Source organism: Myotis myotis, unplaced genomic scaffold (assembly GCF_014108235.1).
Source record: "Myotis myotis isolate mMyoMyo1 unplaced genomic scaffold, mMyoMyo1.p scaffold_m19_p_10, whole genome shotgun sequence".
In the NCBI taxonomy this organism is placed as follows: domain Eukaryota; kingdom Metazoa; phylum Chordata; class Mammalia; order Chiroptera; family Vespertilionidae; genus Myotis; species Myotis myotis.
In genome coordinates, this window is record NW_023416314.1 from 39,905,609 (window position 1) to 39,924,951 (window position 19,343).

The 19,343-nt window shown below is 54.6% G+C and overlaps 1 protein-coding gene across 12 annotated transcripts; it reads right to left on the bottom strand.

Moving 5' to 3' along the window:
- Positions 1-1,486: 1,486 nt before the first annotated feature.
- On the bottom strand, positions 1,487-18,872 carry P2RY2 (purinergic receptor P2Y2). Of its 12 annotated transcripts, none has more exons than XM_036325056.1 (4): positions 17,516-17,662; positions 15,118-15,228; positions 8,345-8,523; positions 1,487-3,259 (listed from the first exon to the last, which is right to left on the bottom strand). In XM_036325056.1, the coding sequence occupies exon 4, from the start codon at positions 3,253-3,255 to the stop codon at positions 2,128-2,130; it is 1,128 nt and encodes a 375-aa protein (XP_036180949.1). In that variant the 5' UTR covers positions 3,256-3,259; positions 8,345-8,523; positions 15,118-15,228; positions 17,516-17,662; the 3' UTR covers positions 1,487-2,127. The 12 variants fall into 12 exon arrangements, with proteins under 12 accessions (XP_036180949.1, XP_036180944.1, XP_036180945.1 ...); XM_036325051.1 differs by having other exon boundaries at positions 8,345-8,621; XM_036325052.1 differs by lacking the exons at positions 15,118-15,228; positions 17,516-17,662 and adding exons at positions 9,296-9,490; positions 17,268-17,470 and having other exon boundaries at positions 8,345-8,621.
- Positions 18,873-19,343: the final 471 nt, after the last annotated feature.

The window sequence follows — 19,343 nt, forward strand, 5'->3', positions numbered from 1 at the left end:
ATCTAAGAAGGGCTAAGGGAGTCAGAGCCCAACATTTATACTCCTGGCCAGCACAGCATCTTACCTGGGTTGGGTGTCCCTATACACTGGGGTGGGTTTCAGCCTGAACAGCAGCCAGTAGGAAAAAGACAGACTCAAACCTACAGGAAAGGTGCAAAGACAACCTGAAAGAGGTCATCACGAAAAAAGTTCTTAGGGACTCGGGTTACATTAACAGAAGTATAAGACCTAGAATGTGGGAGGTAAGCCTTTAACTCTATTCTGGGCAGGTCACCCACATTGTATCATGCAGAGTAATCATTTGGGTCATGGCTTGTGATGGGTCCCTGTCACATGAGGAGCTGAGAAGCTAGTCTCTAAATAGAGCAACCTTTGGGGGTGCCCCTTTTTGCCAAGGTGGAGTGGGAAGGGTGGAGAAGTCATAGGAGGCTGGGAAAGTGAGACGAGGAAAGAGCCTTATCTCAAGTAGAGTGGGCCCTTAGGGAGGGAGGGAGTCCTTATCCTTGAGGTTAACTGTGAGGCCTGTCAGTTTTGCCCCATCCCTGCCCAAAGGCTAGTGGTCCCTGTCCAGCTGAGCTCCACAAATCTCTAAAGTGGTCCTGGCTGGACCCAGAACCTGTCACAGGTGAGATCCATCTCCCCCACACTAAGCCCTGACCCAACCGTAACACCAACCATTTTGCCATGTAGCTGGATTTTCCACGAAGGCAGAGGACTGGATAGAAGAGAAGTGAGTCTCTCCCACACTTCTCAGTGCTAAGGGAACCACATGATCAGGTCAAGGAGGGAGCCCTGACTTGACCTCCTTGTGACCCAGCCCCCACCTCATTCCTGCTTTTAGCTTGGGCACCAGCTGCCCAGCCTGCTTCCAGTTCCTGCACACCCTGCTCTCCTGGCCTCATGTCTTTGCCCAGGATGTACCCCGCACTTGGATGTTTCCAATGAACTGCTTTCCCCAGAAACTATAGCTTGGGAGTCCACAGCCCCAACCATTCAACATTGTCCAGTGATGTGTTGGAACCATCTGTACTGTTTGCAAGAGCCAATTGTTAAATTCTCAGGAATTCTGCAGAAGGTTGACATTATATTGGTAGTCTGAAATTGGCCATTGTAGGGGTGTTTGCAGCACGGCAATTGGCAATGCTACAAATAAGGGGTTCCCCTCACCCACCTGGAGGGTCAGTTAAATGTTTTAACATTTACCAGTACATGATTGCCATTAAGTCCTAAACCGGGGGATCCCAAGGACTGGGACCCCACCTGACTCCTCTCTGGGCCAGCAGAGCTCGGTACAAAAGCCAGTTAGCTTGAAGGTGGGGCTGACCTGGGGTCTAGAGAGGGGACACCTGATATGAGACCACCACGGAGGCAGCTAGTGGGAAGGCAGGTGGCTGATGAGAACAGGTTGGAGAAAGAAACCTAGTGTGCTTGGTGAGAGCTTCTCAGGCTGCATCCCCATCCTCCAACCACACAATAGGGCACAAGCGCAGCAGACAACAATACTTTTAGTATGAGTTACAGCCTCAAACTGGCTCCCAGCCCATAGGAGCCTCCGGATGGGCTTATGAATCAGTTTCCAGATGTTCATCTCTTGGGCTGCGGGTACTTCTCATTGCTTAGTCCACTGTGGCACCCAGACCTGCCCCAGTTCCCCTGTGGGAAGCTCTGGCTCAGCACTGGCTGCAACCAGGGTCCTCTAGTCAGCCTGGGACCCCACCCTCCCAGGTAGCTCAGGCCCAGAGCCTCTGTGTGACGTTGGTAAGTCACTTGCCTCTCTTGCCCTGTTTCTCTATTTGACTTGGCTCAGCAGGGCTCTAGCCTAGGTCCCTTGGCAGGCACGGCCACCTATTTTTGTGGGTGAGTCAGGCCCGGAACCCTTTCGTTCCTGAAACCTTATTCCCCAATTGACACATACAAATGGTGATGGGGCTGAGGGGGACTGCTGAGCTCGCTGGACCACGGTGTCCTGAGCCCCTGCCGAGTGACAGAGTGTTGGGGTCATGGCTCCCTTGACCATCCAGCATGAGTCATGATGACCCATATCTGGGGAGACCACCTCATTTGAGCAAGTCATAGCCCCTACAGAGTCCCCCATACAAGCTTGCACAGGCCGGAGGGGTTTAGGCCTTATAGCCTGATGTCCTTAGTGTTCCCACCACCAGCCAACGGGGACTGCCTGCTGGAGTTCTCACTGCTGGCCGACCCGTCTTCTGCCTTGGGGTCAGTTCTATGAAACTTGCGCAGGTCCAGCCTGCGGCTAGCCTGGGCAGTAGGAGTGGGATTCGTGGGTGGCTTGGAGTCCCGGGCAAAGCGCACAAGCCTCTGCCCAGCCAGGAAGTAGAGCACGGGGTCAAGGCAACTGTTGGCACTGGCCAGCGGCCGGGTGATCTTGTAAGCCATGTTGATGGCGTTGAGGGTGTGGCAGCTGAGGTCCAGCGAGCGGAAGGAGTAGTAGAGGGTTCGGGTGACGTGGAAAGGCAGGAAGCAGAGGGCGAAAACCGCCAGGACCACGGCGATGGTGCGCACGGACTTGCGCTTGGCGCGCGGCAGGCCGCCCGCGGTGCCGTAGGCCGGCTTGAGCAGCCGCCGCGCCATGAGCACGTAGCAGACCAGGATGGTGGCGAAGGGCACCGCGAAGAGCAGGCCCAGCATGACTGAGATGTAGACCAAGAAGTGGCCGAAGAGACTAGGGGCCGAGGTGTCGTGGCAGGTGATGCGGTTGCCGCGTGTGCTGGTGGTGACGAAATAGAGCACAGGCGCTTGGCAGGCCAGCACCAGCACCCACACGGCGGCTGCCACCCGCCGGGCATAGCGCGCCCGGCCCCAGCGCAGCGAGCGCAGTGGGCGCAGGACCCCCAGGCAGCGGTGCACGCTGATGCAGGTGAGGAAGAGGATGCTGCAGTAAAGGTTGGTGTAGAAGAGGAACCGCACCAGCTTGCAGAGCACCGTGCTGAAGGGCCAGTGGTCGCCGCGGGCGTAGTAATAGACCAGCAGCGGCAGGGAGGCTGCGTACAGCGCATCGGACACCGCCAGGTGGAACATGTAGGTGGTGGAGGCGTTCCATGTCTTGAGGCGGCAGAGGAAGATGTAGAGCACGGCGACGTTCAGACACAGCCCGAGCACGCACACCACGCCGTAGGACACAGGCAGCAGCACGTACTTGAAGTCCTCGTTGAAGCGGCACTTGTAGCCCAGCTCATCCCCATACCACGTGTCATTGTTGGTGCCGTTCCAGAGGCCCGCGCCTGCGGCCATTGCCCTGAAGGAAAGGGGGCGGGGTGGGGAGAACAGCGATCAGGGTTTTGTCCAGGGCTCATCGAAGAGGCCTGACACACCCACCTGACCAGGGATACGAGGGACCTCAAGTATTAAGCAGATTCCTTTGGTTAAGATCTGCCCAACCACATTCAAGGCCTTCTGACCTGGCTTCCTGGACCCAGAACCTCAGAACCCTGGAACCTCCCAGAGGACCCAGAACCTCAGAACCCTGGAACCTCAAAAATGCATGAGAATGCATGAGATCCATAAATATCAGGATCATACAATTCTACAACTTGAGAACAGATTTAGGCAAACTACACACTAAAGGTCAAATCCAGCCCAATAAAGCTTTATTGGAATACAGCATATCCATCTGTTTACAAAGAACTGAACAGTTTCGACAAAGACCATCTGTTCTGCAAAATCTAAAATCCTTACCATCTGGCCTTTTACAAAAACAAAGTTTGGCAACTCTATTCTAGAACCTCAGGAGCACAGCATTCTAGATCTGGGATTCTGAACTCTAGAATCGGAGGATTCCAGAGGGCATAATTTCAGATTCACGGACAGGGGCCTTTGAGGCCTATAGGCTCCACCTCACACCCAGTGGCCCCTGCCTTCTGAAGCGTTTCTGGCCAATGGGCAGCCCATACCTTCCTGGGGGCATCAGAACATTCTTTCCTTTAGCTTATTCTTTGGCTCCCTAGGGAGGTTCTGGCCCGGTGCCTGGTATTTTGGTATTGAGGAAGTATTTCCAAGGGTCTTCCTCTTCAGTCACTCATTCATTCTCTCAGCAAAGATTTTTTAGATACTTTCATGTTCTGGCACTTTCTGCATCTGCAAGCTGCTCTCTGGAGTGTGAGTCTACCATATGGGACAGTGAACCTCCTGAAGATTCCAGAGAAGTCTGGGGTGGGGGTGGGAAGTTTGGGGACTTCATTTGTGAGTCAAATTCAACTTCCTCAAGGCTTACCCAGCTTTCCTTCCACACTATCACTATCTTGAGGTTCCCCTACCTTGTCCCTAGTGGGTATATAACATACCCACAGGGCCTGACTGCCCAGTGAGCACCTGGAGAACAAGGTATGCACCTTCCTCCTCTCCAATGTGACCAATAAGATCTCTCACTCATCTGGGAGGTAGGAGACAGATATCCCAGAATGGAGGGTGATGATGTGCCTAAAGGTCCCAGAAGGCAGGCTGGAAATCCTAGCAGGAGTCCCTGGTGGATAGTTTGGGACAAACACAAAGAATAACTTTCTAGCCCAGCCAGTGTGGCTCAGTGGTTGAGCATCAATCCATGAACCAAGAGGTCACTAGCTCAATTCCTGGTCAGGGCACATGCCCAGATTGTGGGCTTGATCCCCAGCAGGGGGAGCGCAGGAGGCAGCTGATTGATGAGCCTCTCTCATCACTGATGTTTCTATCTCTCTTTCCCTCTCCCTTCCTCTCTCTAAAAATCAATAAAAACGTATTTTTTAAAAAGAATGATTTTCTAACAGTGAATGGGCAGAGGGGGCTGACTTTTTCAAACCATATTAGTCTATGTGCTTTATAAATGTCACCTCATTCCGTCCTTACAACATGCTTCTGGGAGCCAATAAAGAGACTGAGACACAAATCATTCAAGTTATTTGACCAAGGTCACAGGCTACAATTCCTATCCGGGAATCTGAAGGTGCTATCAGAGGGAGATAGTGAAGTCTCTGCTATAGGGTTGTGCAAGCAGAGTCTTCAGGAAGGCTCATCCTGCATGTGGGGGTGTGTCTGGGAGGACACAGAGGGCAGATCGTGTGTGAGTCCTTCCTACCCTGATAATCTGGGGCTGTCCAATTCCCTTCATGTTGGAAACTGGGGTCCTGAGAGGCTGGGACTTGGGGATTCTGTCGGGCCAGCGATTTCCACTCCTTTAGACCCTAAGCTTCATGCCCAGCCTGGCCTCTTAGCAGCAGTTCAAGGCCCTTGACGTTGAGGTTAGGGGGGTTGAGGGACACATAGGTGCCTCAGTTTCCCTTATTTCCAAATACTCCACTACCCCCCAACCCCAGAGCTTTCCTGTCTCCTGTTGTCAGCAAAGGTGCAACCAGGAGGAAGGGAGCCTATACTGGTGACCTCCCTCCCATGGTCATAGGCTCCTTCCTGAGGAGCCAGAGCAGATCCAGGGTGAGGAGGCAGGGAGAAGCCTACGTGGTACCAAGTTGAGAGGGAGCAGGGATGGAGGGGCTCTGGAAGCGCTAAACTGTGGGGCTCCCTCTTGCCTGGGGCCTGGACTCAGGACCTGGCATTAGAGCATTTCCTGCCTCCCACCCCTGCTCCAAGCAGCCCACTGTCGCCTCCACCTTGCCGTTGGAGCCACTGCATCAGCCTCTCTGCCTCCAGCCTCAGTCCTCCCCAATCCAGAGGGGTCTTTGTAAAAGACAAAGTCATTCCCCTGCTTGAAGCCCTCCATGGCTCCTGCCTGCTGTCAGGAGAAAGCCTCTGCCGGCCTCACCAGCCCCAACCATCCTCTGTGACCTGCAGTTTCCTGAATGTGCCCAACACTTCTCCTCTCTCAGCCTTAGTTCATGTTGCTCCTTCACCCAGGAATCCACTCACACCTTCCATATCTACCTGTTGAAATTGCAACTCTTTATCCTTCAGAGCAGCAAGCCCCAGTGATAACAAAGAACCTGGCCTCTGGAGTCAGACCTCCTAATTCCACTTCTATAAAATGGGTGATTATTGGAACCGCTGTGAGGATTAAGTGAGTAATCGGTATAAAATGTTTGGAGCAATGCTTGGCACACAGTAGGTATGCTGTGGTGTTATGAGCTTCAAGGCTCATCAGCTCAGATGTGGCCTTCTCTTAAAATCTTTGGGATGCTCTCTCAGGCCACTGGTGGAGGAGCAACAGATCTTGACTGAAGGCAGGTGAGTGTGGTGGGCCAGGGGAATGCTGATGAGCCCGAAGCTAGGGCCAGGCCTGGGACCTCTGAGGGGAGAGATCTGAGAGCTTTTTGGGAGAAAGGCTGGAGAGACTGGCCCAGAGGAAGTCTGGATGGAGTTGGGCAGGAGAGAGAGGCAGACAAGAGGCCCGGCTCAGGGGTTGGGAGGAGGAGCAGGAGCGGGGAGAGGAGGGATTCAGTGTCAGACATTGTAAGTGTGGGGAGCCCTGAAGGGGTATGGTGGGATATGGGCATGGGTGAAGGCTGGGGCCATCAGATCTGACACTTTGGGAGATGGGCTGGGAGTTGCTGGCTTGCAGAAGCTGCAGAAGGAGTGTGGAGGCCCAAGCATGAGGCTGAGGGCCTGTAGAAGGGCCACCAGCTTGGGGTGTCCAGCCCTGCCACAGAACCTCAGTGACATCAGGCATTTCCTGCCCTCCTGAGACTCAGACCTCTCACGGGCCGAATTCCCTGGCCTTGGAGAACTGCGGCCATAAAACCTCCCTCATGAGGTCCTCTTCCCACTGGAGGTAGGGAGAGTGGTCCCTCCAGGACACCCCGTCCCACCTCTGCGCTGCTGCTTTAGCTCCAGCCCCAAGGCAGGTGTCTCCTCAGAGTCGGGCCAACTTCCCATTGCTCTGCACAATGTTCTTGCTAATCACTTGTGGTGGAATCTCTGACACTAATGAGAGGGGTGGAGGCTTCCTTAAGTTTCCAGTGAACCTAGGGAGCTGCCTTTTCCACCTGCTCTAAGATATCCCGGCCTCCTCCCTCCCGGGACAGCTGGGGATTCCATTGCCATGGCCCCCATCCAGACTGACTCTGCCCACCCCCTCCCTCCGCAGGCTGGCTCACCAGCCTGTGATTACACCTTTCCTGCCTCCTCAGCCTTTGCTTACGGAGATAGCCAAGTCCCCAGCCCTGTCTTCAGCCTTTTCTGACCTCCGGTGTCCTTGGGACCTCACTCCCTGCTCTCTTGGGACTGGCTTCTGCCTAACTTTGTCTAACACCACTCACCAGTCCCTCCGTGTCCAGTTCTGGCTGGCCCTGCCCTGAAGAGCTCCTAGTCTGGAGGGTGCTATGAGCCGTGCAAGTGCCCTACCAGGCTTCCTTGCCTTTGTGCGTGCTGTTCTTTCTGTCTGGAAACCCACCCACATTGCACTCCATCCTGCCCATACCTCAAGGTTCTTTTCAAATGTCACTTCATCTCTGAAGCTGTCCTCCTAACACTACCCCCAGGCATTCCTCATAGCCTGTTAGTAATTTGTCCATCCACCTTCTACCGCAACACATTCCAGGTACTCCCAGAGGACTGGGACTATCTGATTCTTTTCTCTGTCCTTATCCAGCAAGAGGCCTGATTTAACACGTTAAGCGCCCAGCCTGTTTTGTCTTCTGGACAGAAAGTATAGTGTCAGTCACCGATGACTGACATGGGGCTTAACGTGTTAAAGCAGGTATATAACATGAATGAGATAATGAATGAATGAATGATTAAAGCACAAAAGGCTATGGGAGCCCAGAGGAGGATGACTCTCCTTTCCCTTATTCCTCTGAGAGCCCCCCCCCCCCCTCAGAGGACAACGGTACTTAAAGATTTCTTGGCTGCTGACCCTGGGTGGCCAGGAGTCAACCCAGCTCTCCTGGGGCACAGCCCACCTAAGGTTCCTGGACTGTCTCTCTTTCAAGAGGTGCAGAGAAGGCCCTGCCCTTCTCTGGACAGAGGGAGGGTAACTGGACCCAGATATTCTGGAGCTGGGTCAGCATCTGAGCTAACCACATTCTTCTATTTCATCCACCTCTGGCTCAGATCCTAGGCCCGCCCGGGTCAGGAGCTCCTGACCCCGGAGCCCCATCCCCTCACTTTGTAAAGGTCAAGCCTGGGATGAGCAGCCTCCACACAGCATCTCAGTTTTATTCCCCACCCTCATTCCTCAGCAGATACTGCCACTGAGCTCTTTGTTCAAGGTCACACTGCCAGGAACTGGAAAAATTGGGCTTAATACCCTGGGCTGTCTGGCTCCAAAGCCTGCATTTATCACAGCCTGGGATGAGGGAGCAGGCAGGGATCCCTTTGATCTACCCCCGGTTCAGTGTATACACACACATGCACACACCTGCCCCAAACTCCAGTGGGCCCCGCCCTCGCACGTTCGTACCTGACCGGCCCCTGCTCCCGCTGTCAGGATGCTCAGTGCCCGCTCAGGTTCCTCACTCATGAATGCACAGGCTTGGACAGGGCTGCAGGGAACTCTGCAGGAAACAGGAAAAACAGGTCCCCCGCCTGGGGCCGCACCCAGCTTCCAGCATTTCTCAGGGTAGGCAGTGGTGTGGGCTCCTGAGACACAGGGAGGTGGAGACAGTGTGGGCTCTGGATCATGGGAAGCCAGCCAGGCCAAGCCCTCCCGGGGCCACCTGCTCTGCTCCAACCTTGGCCTGAAAGAGGCAGAGAGGTGACCTGGTGTGCTGGTCCCAGTAGGGGTCTCCTCTACCCACCAGCCATCCACTCTCAGCTTACAGGCTCCAGGCATGGCTGTTCCCAGCCTCCTTCCCCAGGAGCCCCCTTTCACAGGAAGGTGGCTCTGCCAGAGAAGGTCTCCCCGTGTCCTGCAGAGCTGAGCTGAGCCTCTGAAGCCCCTTTCCTTGATTTTGGTTCTATGCTTCAGCCCCACAACAGGAAACAGTCAATACCCTCCTTGCCCGGTATACACTTGACAGTACTTCAGCCAACCCAGTTTTGCTCAAGCTGAGTCTCTATCTGGAATATCCCTTTTCCCTCTAATCATTCCTCCATAGGTGTTGTGAACACACATGGACATTCACAGGCATGGACACACCTAGATACACAGCTACACAGAGGTGTATACAATCACACTGAGATGGACACGAAGTGCACACACACAGTCCTAGTCAGAGCCTGAAAAAGCCTTTAGAAATCAGTGTGCCAAACTCCCATTTGACAGAAGACATTGAGACTCAAGGCCTCACAGTAAGTCAGCGACGCAGGCAAGACCAGAAGCCAGGCCTTCTGGGCTCTGGCCCTGGTTTTTGTCTTGCCTGGGAGCCCCTCACACACAGCAGGCACAGGGCTGCAGTGAGGGTGTGGTTACCTAGTAGACCCTCTGTGTGGACAGGTCCCAGCATCCATCAGAATCTCAGACACATCACAGGGGGAAAAGAACATCCCTTTTCTGTCGCCTTCATTTCTCCACAATGGGGAAGTGGGGCTCGAGATAGCCGAGGCCAGGTCCCCCGGCTGGGGTGCAGCACGAGCGTGGCGGAAAGTGGAGAGAGGAGATGGGAGGCTGCAGGAATAGGACGGGAGTAAAGGCACTGGGAAATAACCCTGGGCACTGTGTTCCTAGTGGGCCCTGCCCCAGGATCCCAGGCTGACCTGGGCCAGTGGGCAGGTAGCTATGTGTCAATCTGCTCTGGAGTCTAGTGACAAGATGAAAGAACTTCACCTTTTCACCCGCCCCGCCCAGGGTCACACCCTGTCTTCTCAGGCGAGGCCTTCACTCAACAGACTAAGGTGGAGCACAACTCTTTCTCAAAGCCACCCTCCGATTTCTGAGAAGGGTCTCCACCATCTATCTTTCCAGGCTTCAAACCTCTAATATGCCCTTGACAACCTCTCTCTGTCCCACCCATGTGAAAACCATCACTCACCAGCTCCTGTCAGTTCAACCAGTACAGTGACTCAGGGATGGCATTTCCCCCACCTCCTGGCCTTAGGCCTGCATTTCTCCTCCACATTGTACCAACCCCCTCTCTGGTCCCCTTGCCTCTGCTCCTGCCCTCCTGGCCATCTTTTGTACGGCAGTCACAGGTCTTCTTAAAACATGAACCTGACCATATACTGTGGAGCTCAGAACCCTTCCATGGCTCCCTATTACCCTGACTATGTCCAAGCGCCTGAGCCTGACACTCCAGGCCCTGCCAACCCTCCAGACCAGTGGTCGCCAACTGGTGGTCTGCGGACCACTGGTGGTCCGTGAGGTCCAAAAGGTTCGCGACCGCTGCTCCAGACAGCCCACCCTCTCTGCCTCCGCCCTCATCTTCCTGTGCCAAGCACAGCAGAAGCAGTCTCATGGTCTATCTTTGCTCAGGAACACATCCCTTAACTTCTAACAGTAATATAACCAGAGAGGAGTGCTTTCTCTGCCAAGTTCCATCTTTGGTGGCTTCACAGATCCCTTCTCATTTAATCCTGAGGAGCTTAGAGAAGCAAAACAACCTCTCCAAGGCCACAAAGCTAGCAAATGGCAGAGCAGCCTGGTCTGTCTGACTTGAGGAGCTGTGCCCCTGACCACCACCTCCTTCCCTCCAAGGCCTAGGTTCTCCCCTCCAGGAAGCTCCCTGACTAGCCCTCAGTGAGCCCATGGCTCTGCTTTCCTGGTCGGTTCTCCACCACAGGGAATGCCCTACAGGCAGAGCCCAGGATCTACTCTTCCTGGCACTTTCTAGGTGTGAAGCAGCCATGATGGTTTTTGTACCCATCTCACAATAACTAAGGCCAGAAAGTGCCAAGCCAAACATGCGGAATACCTGCCCCACTGACTTGGCTCTGCCTCTACCCACCCTGGGTCCCAGGCCAGTGTGCCCAAGGCCGGGAGGAAGGGCTGGGCAGTTCCCAGGCCAGCAGAGGAATTTCCAGGGTGGTTAGAAGACATTCCAGCTCTTCCACTAGGGTGGCTGTGGAATGTACCCGCTCACCCACCCACCTAGCTGGCCCTGTCCAGACTGGAAGGGGATTGTGACCCATTACCATTCGGGAAACCTCTGCTGCCTGCTTCTGCTGTGAAGGGAAGCAGAAGACCTGGGCCTGGAATATCATCGAGGGACAGGGGAGGGCCCCAGGCAGGTGGAAAATCCCAGTTCTGTCATTCTCAGCTGTGGGACCTGGACAAGTCTCCTCTCCACAACTGAAGTCTCAATCCCTTGCCATCTAAGAACAGTATCTTAGGAAGACAAGAGGGGCAGGAAACCCACAGGAATTTGGGGCACAGTAGCAAGGTCACAGATCAAGTTTCCCACACTGAAGGCCACCCTCAGGGGCCCCCAGCAGGAACTTGATCCCACCACATTTCTTCACTCACTCACCCTTTTACAGAGGTTGTCACGTTGATGCCTGTCCCTGTATAAGGCTCTTGGGATTCTAAGGTGGGTCACTGTCAAGGTTGGCGAAGAAGGGGTAGGTAGCACATGGGAGAAGACCCAGGAATAGGTAATAACAACTCAGGGTGATCGGGTCCGAAGAAAGCAGGGGCAACATGGCTAAAGCAGACAAGAGGACCCCTAATGGGAATGGGGAGGTGGTCAAGGAAGGCTTCCTGGAGGAGAGGACGCCTGACCTGTATTTTGGAAGGGGTCAGGTGAGCAAAGAGAGAAGAAAAGCAGAGTGAGCAAAACCCAGGGCAATAGAGCACACAGTATGTTTGGGGAACTGTTAGTCATCCCTGTGGATTGAGGGGAGAAGAGAGGACAAGGCTGGGTTAAAGACAGGGAGCATCTTGGAAGTCATTCTCTGTCCCCTCCCAAATCTCACCCACAGAGCTGAAGGCCAGTGGGCCGCAGCCTTGCCTGGAGTGCTTTCTACACCAGAAGCACTGGACTCATCTGGGGAAGTAGCTGAGGGGGTAACCTCAGATGTTATCGACAGGTGCAGTTGCAAAGTAAAACCTCTGCAGCCTCTCCAGGAAGCCCTTGTGCTCTGCAGCCCCCCTGGAGGCACTCTCCCTCTTGGGAGCCCTTAGAATCTTGGCTGTGGGAGCCACATGTTGGGGTTGAGCTCAGAGCCTCGGAGTGTGTGGGTCTCAGAGCAGCCTGTCTGGTCCTCCCACCTCAGATCAGGTAACTGAGACTCCTTAAGAGTAAGGGCCTTCCTCAAGGTCTGGTGTTCTAATTCTAGTATTTTCAGTGTGGAGTTGAGCACCTCCACCCTCACCCCAGGGCAGGACTCCAAACTACCTGTCTTACTACCCCTGGCCTGGCACGGTCCAGCCCAGCCCCACCCAGCACAAGGCTATAGAGATGCACTGCTAAGCTGAACTAGTTCAGAACCACAAGGCCCTGGACTTCACATCATCCTATCACAATCCAGATGCCTTCAGCCAGACTCAAGAGGCAAGAACCCTGGGTTCAGGCTCCAGCTTGGAACTGCCCATGCTGTCAATCTCGGTCAAATTGGTTCCCCTCTCTGAGCCTTGTGTTCTTCAGTGGTCAATTGGGGACAGTCACCACTACACAAGACAGCTCACGAGGAATGACAGGTGGGTGATCCACGGGGCTAGCAAATCATGCTCTGTCCTGCTGTGCGGGCTGCATCTCCTGTCATGGCAGAGACACTGAAACACTTCTCAGCAGGGGGCCCTCCTAGGTGATCCAGCAGAGGGGCCGTGGTCAGGACAGTCAGGGGGAAGTTCCTGGAAAGGGCTGTGATCAGGTATGAAGAGAAGCAGAAAGAGTCCAGATTGGCCGAAACCGGTTTGGCTCAGTGGATAGAGCGTCGGCCTGCGGACTGGAAGGTCCCGGGTTCGATTCCGGTCGAGGGCATGTGCCTGGGTTGTGGGCACATCCCCAGTGGGAGATGTGCGGGAGGCAGCTGATCGATGTTTCTCTCCCATCGATGTTTCTAACTCTCTATCTCTCTCTCCCTTCCTCTCTGTAAAAAATCAATAAAATATATTTAAAAAAAAAAAAAGAGTCCAGATTGGAAGGAAAAAGGGAGAATGGAGGACCCAAAGTAGAAAAAGGGACAAAGCTGTAGAATGGGATACAAGTGAGTCTGTGATCCTGAGACTGTCTCATTCTGAGTGCTTCCAGGATTCTGGGTTCATTGGTACTTACAGTCCAATTGCAAGAGTCTCTGGTTCTTGGAGTAAATGCTAAATGTTTCTTTAATTCTGTTACTTGTTGCTCTTGAGATTCTCAGAGCAGCAGCAGTCTGGACCCTCAGAACAACATAATTATGAGTCATTTTCCTAGGAGCCAAAGTCTCAGCAAACACCTGCCAATGCCCCCATGGGCCTGACCTCAGAGGGACCCTGCAAATCCAGACTCAGATCAGACTCAGTCAAGCCCTTGAAGAGCTCCAGTCTGAATGGGAAGAAAGCCACAGACATGGATCAAGTCTACTTGGGTGATCAAGTCATGACCAAAGGAAGCCCAGGGGCCATGGAGCTCATAGAACCCCTCATGAGCCTGGTAAGGTGGCCAGGAAGAGCTTCCCAGAGGAGGGGTCATTTGAGCTGGGTCCTGATAGATGATTAGGAGTTTGTTAGGTGGATACAGACGTAGGAGAGCATTGAAGGCAGAAGGAAGAGCAGGTACAAAGACTCAGTGGTGTGATAATGTGGACTGTTTGCCTAAAGCCAGGGGTCATGTGAGGCTGGAGTGGAGGGACAGGTGGCACAGAATGTGTATGTGTGAGGGGGAGAGCTGCAGGACTCACATGGAATGCCAGGCTGAAGAACTTGGCCTCTATCCTGAGGACAATGGGAAGCCATGGCAGGGCTTAAGCAGGGAAGGACATGGTCTGAGTTGACTTTTGTAGAGATAGTGCCACATGGAAGGTGGTTAGGAGTGGGGAGACTCCCCCAATGCAGGGGGAGAGGGGAGGGTCATGTGGGCCCCAAGAAGTCTGAGGGAGGCCCTTCTCCCATGCTCCAGGGCCCAGGCAGTGTCATTGCCAATACAGTAACAGTGACAGGGCCGAGGAGGAAGTAGTTGCCCAAAAGGGCCCAGGCTGCCCACTCTCACAGCAGGAACTCTAGTTATTCATCCTGAAGCAGAAATGACTCAGGGCTAAGATATGCTGAGGCGAGGGAGTGGAGGAACTCCTCTGCTCAGGAACCAACTGTAGCTCTCCATGGAGCAAGGCCCTCCTCTTCCACTATACGTCCACTTTCACCTGGTCATTCATTTCCCAAACACTTACTGGCATCTCTTTTAGCCCAACCTGTGTGGCATGATGTGGACATAGAGGGAAAGCAGGCCTGGCCTGGCCAAGTCCTGCAACTGATCTCTCAGATGAGTACAGAGGTCAGGATGGGCCCCCACACCGGCCTCCCCACCGTCAGGCCTGAACGGCTGAGAGGCCAGGCCTGAGATCACAAAGGCAGCCCAAGAAGAAGATGTAGGCCAACGGGCACACTAGACAGGTCCACAGAAGGCAGTTCAGGGAGAGGAACGATTTCATTAGGGGCACCTCTATCTCCTCTCACCAGATCAACAAGGCTTCCCTAGTCCTGAGGGCAGGCCTGAATGGGCATTAGATTATCAGCAACTGGGTAATCAGGCCGCAGCACGACCTAAAGACAGGTTTTCAGGGCATGATTCAAACTTCCTTCAGCCCAAAAGCCGGAGGGCCGGGCTGCATCTAGATGGGGCTTCTGTCTTGAATGGGGAGATCTAAGCTGGGGCAGGTAGGCAGGAGCCCAGCTTTTACCTTGGCGTTGTGACCTTGTTTCCTGAGCCCCTATTTGCTCATTTGCAAAATGGAGATAATAATTCCTCCTTAACAGGGGTGGTGGAGGGACATTTATAAGCTAGTCCTAGTGAGCAGAGGTGGCACAGGCAGAGGAGGGCAGTCAACAGTTAAAATTCCCCAAACAGTTAACGTGATCCCTTGCTATTGCACCTATTTTCTGTTATTGTCTTCAAGATGCCTTTCAGTCTGTGAGTATCACACTTCTTCCCTGTGCATTGCAGCTTACAAAGCCCTTTCTTGACCACTATCTTAAGAATCCTCACAGCACCCTAGCATTTGAAGAGGTAAGGATCATTGGCAGCCATTTATGAGGGTCTCCCACTATGATCCTCCAACCCATTTGGCCAGACCTCAAGACAGCCCAAGGCAGGAAAGAGAGAAGAGTGACAAGAGTCCATGCCAGGGCCTCCCCACGCACAAATTCTCAGCACAGGGCCTTACCGGTTCTAGCCTCCTTTTAGAGACTGGCGAGGTAAGAATTGCCCCAAGGTCACCCGGCAAGTTGGGGGCAGAGCTGGGATGTGATCGATCACTCACTGGTCCCCTGGCTCCCTAAGGGGGAAGGGAAAGTCCTAAGTGTCCTCAAATTCCTCAGCAGAAGCATCTGAGGGGTCAGGGAAGTGTTTAAACAAGGGGGTAAGGGCTCATAGTTGAAACAATGCCTGGATGATTCCGGTATCAATATCACAAATGCCCTGACCTCCATGCACTTAGCACTACTCAATCCATTCTCCACCCTGCAGCCAGAGAGCTTTCTGAAATGTGCTCTGAACACGAATCTCTCCTGCTCATAAACCTTCCATGACTCCCTATAGCCTTCAGATGAAATCCAAGTTTTCAGCCTGTTTACTCTGGGTCCAGTAGTGCCCCAGGACACACTGTTCTGATATCCTGTGCCACCCACTCTGATGACCTAGTTCTGGTTTCCCCTTCTTTGTAATGACATAGAGCTCCACTGTAGAAGGCCTTCATTGGAGAAGCTGGGGACAGGGCAGAGGATAGGTGCTGCTGTTGCTTTCTCAGTTCAGTTCAGCCCTGTGCAGGGTGCAGGCAACACAGAAATAAGCCCAGTTCCTGCCCTCCGGGAGGCCTCAGACCTGGGGATTGGAAAGGAGACAGACAGAGGCCATGATAGTCCAAGTGAGAGCAGGGCTGTCAGCACTGGGACTGCAAGATCCCAGAAGAACCTAAACTAACTGGGGGATCAAGGAGGGCTTCCCGGAGGAGGAGACATCTGAACTGGGCCAAACTGAGGAAGAGGAGAGGAGGGAGGCATTTCAAGCAGTGAGCTGAGCATACACAGTGATCCAGAGGCAAGGAACTGCCCAGTATGTGTAGCAGACTCCATGCAGTTACTAGCGGGTGAAAAGTCAGGTGGGAGAGGGGGCTAGAGAGGCTGGCAAGGATCGGTTCTTGGAGGCCTTGAGTCCCAGGCTGAGGGGTTCAGGCTGGGTCCTGTGGAAGTTTAGCTCAGAGAACTGTTGGGATTTGGGTTTCAGGAAGTTCCCTCTAGGTCCTAGAGCAGTGATGGCGAACCTATGACACGCGTGTCAGAGGTGAAACGCAAACTCATTTTTTTGGTTGATGTTTCTTTGTTAAATGGCATTTAAATATATAAAATAAATATCAAAAATATGTCTTTGTTTTACTATGGTTGCAAAGATAAAAAATTTCTATATGTGACACGGCACCAGAGTTAAGTTAGGGTTTTTCAAAATGCTGACACGCGGAGCTCAAAGGGTTCGCCATCACTGTCCTAGAGTCTAGGAACCGATCCCACCCCCAAGCTGTGATCCTGTCCAAGAAGACATTGGTGCTGAACGGGACCCACACACCAGCTCCTCAAGAGCCCTCCAGTTCCCCATCGTTGTTATTTCCCTTTCGCAGGTGAGGCCATGAGGCTCGGAGTAGGAACATGCCTTGCCCAGGTCACACAGCGGCTAAGGCAGGATAGGAATCGAGATCTCTGATTCTCGGGGAGCTTTTGTGGGCTCTGTCTGCTCAAAGAATCTCCTTCCCAACCACTCCTACCCACTGAGATAACTGAGACTTTACTGGGGCCTCACCCTGGCCCTCAAAAGCTCCCCATTATCCCAGCCTAGATCCAAAACACACCGGGTACCTAAGGCTGTGGCCCCACGGATACCGAAAGGAACAGTTCTAGCCTCTAGCCCACAGCCGGGCTTGGTCCTTAGTCTGGCTCCAAGGGTCCCAAACCTGTACCCTCGTTGGGGAGTGGAGGGCGGGCACTGCCTTTTCCCAGACAGACCCTTCCTGCAGCACCTCCGGCCAGATTAACAGTCCCCTGACAGCGGCTTAACTGTCCTTTCAGGCCACTGCCCCAATCACCCATACCACCCCCCCACCCCCCAACCCAAGTCTTACTGACGCCCAGGCGGGGGCGGGCCACCCAGAGTGCCCCGGAATGAGCCGGCCTCTACGGTTCGTGGGTCTCCAGCCGCCCCCCGGGCGCGCACTCCAGAGCGCGCGTGTACACACACACACACACACACACACACACACACACACACACACACACACGTTCTACAAGTTCAGCTATTGACACTGCAGGGGCGCACGCTCTCACTCACCAACACACCGACGCTCCCAAATACGAGGACGCACACTCACGGGGTGTCCGTCCACATTCCCCGTGATCAGTGCTAGAGTTGGACTCCCGACCGCCAGCGCGCTCACACCGGCTCGCAGCCGAGCCGCACTCGGACCGCCAGGCAGGCGCGCGGCTCTGCGTTCCCAGCGCTCCGGCCGCACCGCCGCCTCCCGGCCGCACCCGCCTACCGCTCCCGCCTCCGGCCCCTCCAGGCGGCCCGCCCCTCACCTCCGCAGGTGCTGGTCCGCCAGCCGCGGGGCGGCCGCCGCTCCCGGGTGCCCGCGCCCGCGTCCTGCCGCCGCTGCCGCAGGGACCCACGTGCCGGGAGGCCCCACCCGCCCCGTGTGGCTCCAGCACCGGCTGGGTCAGGCTGGGGCGAACGGACTCTGGACAGACTCTGGAACCGCCCCGCCCCGTCCTGACTGACACCCAGCCACCGGCTTAGGGACACCGCCGAGCGATTCGGCCAGGGGGTCAACGCATCTGCCAAGGGTGCTGCGCGGGGAGGGGAGGGGCGGGCGGCCACAGTCCTGCTGCCTGGCTGAAGTTGTCAGCGACGCTAAAGTTTTGCAAAGTTTGTCTAGTGCGTGTGCGGCTCCTGTCGCTGCCCACCGCGAGACCTGGCCAGGAACCCGTGCCCTCTCCTCCCGGTCCTGCTTAGAGCACCACACAGAGAGCTCTCCCTGGCGTGAGGCCCAGCTGGGGAGGCGAGGTGGGCGCTCCTCGCGGCCTCAGGGAGGGAATCCCGGCATCCAGGGTCCTGCTAGTCTCCAGCTCCAGAGAGGAGGGCGGGAGCCTCCTCTATGCTCCCTTTGCTTAATCTCGTTCAGAGTCATTAGAAAGATCAACCAAAGGACTTGTATGCATGCATATAAGGCTAACTAATGGACACAGACAACAGGGGGGTGAGGGCATGAGTTGGGGAGGTGGTTATGGTGGGATAAGGACATATATGTAATACCTTAATCAATAAAGAAATTTCCTGAACACCCCCATCTTTTTGGTCCCCCATCTTTGAGCTGCTTCCCATGAGCTGCCTTCTCAGACTACTCCAGCCAAACACGCATCACTCCCTGCTCTGCCTTTAACCCTACTCTGATGGCTTTCCACGGATCAAGGACCCTCTCCTCCACTGTGATCTCCAGGAGAGGTGGGACCAGGTATGCCTCCTCCTGCTGCGGTCCCAGCGGTCCCAGGAATTGCTGAGCATGCGACTGGATGAATGAATGAGTAATGAATGTCCCCCCCTCCCCACCTCATTCTGATCTAGGTGCCAGGACCGTAGGTTGTGGCTCAGCTTTAGCACTAACTCTGGGAGGCCTTGACCCTGTTCCAGTCCCTCTCGGGGCCCACTTCTCTGTGAAATAGAAGCAATCACACTCACCCTCCTGCCAACAAGTGTCCATCCGTTGGGGCTTTGGACGGTCAGGGTCTGGACAAGTGCACAGTTGTCCTTTCTGTAGCCTAGGAGCTTGCTCAGGGCCCCGGGGCCATGGGTCCTGCTGGGTTCCACATCAGCTGATGGGCACCTGGCTGCAGGCCCCAGGAGGCGCCCAGGAAGGGTGCTGGCTGAAGCTGTGCCAAGAGCAGGAGTGGAATGGACACACCGCCCTGTGCAGCTGAGCCGCCTCTGCAGTCCTCGGAGTCCTACGCCTGGAAGACACAAAGGCCTCTTGTCCAGCCTCCTCCTCCTATTGTCCAAGCTGATCCATGCAGCTTTAGGGAACTAGGAGTCCCTGTGGCCTCTGTTTATGGAGCCTGGGTCTTAGGGTCCCAGTGTGGGGAAGTCTCCCTGGGCATTGGAGGCCCAATCAACCCCCCTCTGTTTTCTCCCTTCAGATTTCTACTGTAACTGCTATTTAGGCCGAGAGAAAAAAATTCCTCCGATACCACATTGTGGACCCAGGACTCTGCTCAGCCTCCAGCTGATTGGAGAGTGGAGAGCCCAGGGTCCTGCTCCTGCTCTGGCTCATCTGTTACTTTATAGTCAAAGAAACTGCATCCCTGAGACACACAGTGTCTGAGCTACCACAACAGGAGACTTAGTGAGGCCTGA

Coding starts and splice junctions, on each gene's coding strand:
- P2RY2 (XM_036325058.1), bottom strand. CDS start 3,255: ATGGCCGCAGGCGCGGGCCTCTGGAACGGCACCAACAATGACACGTGG.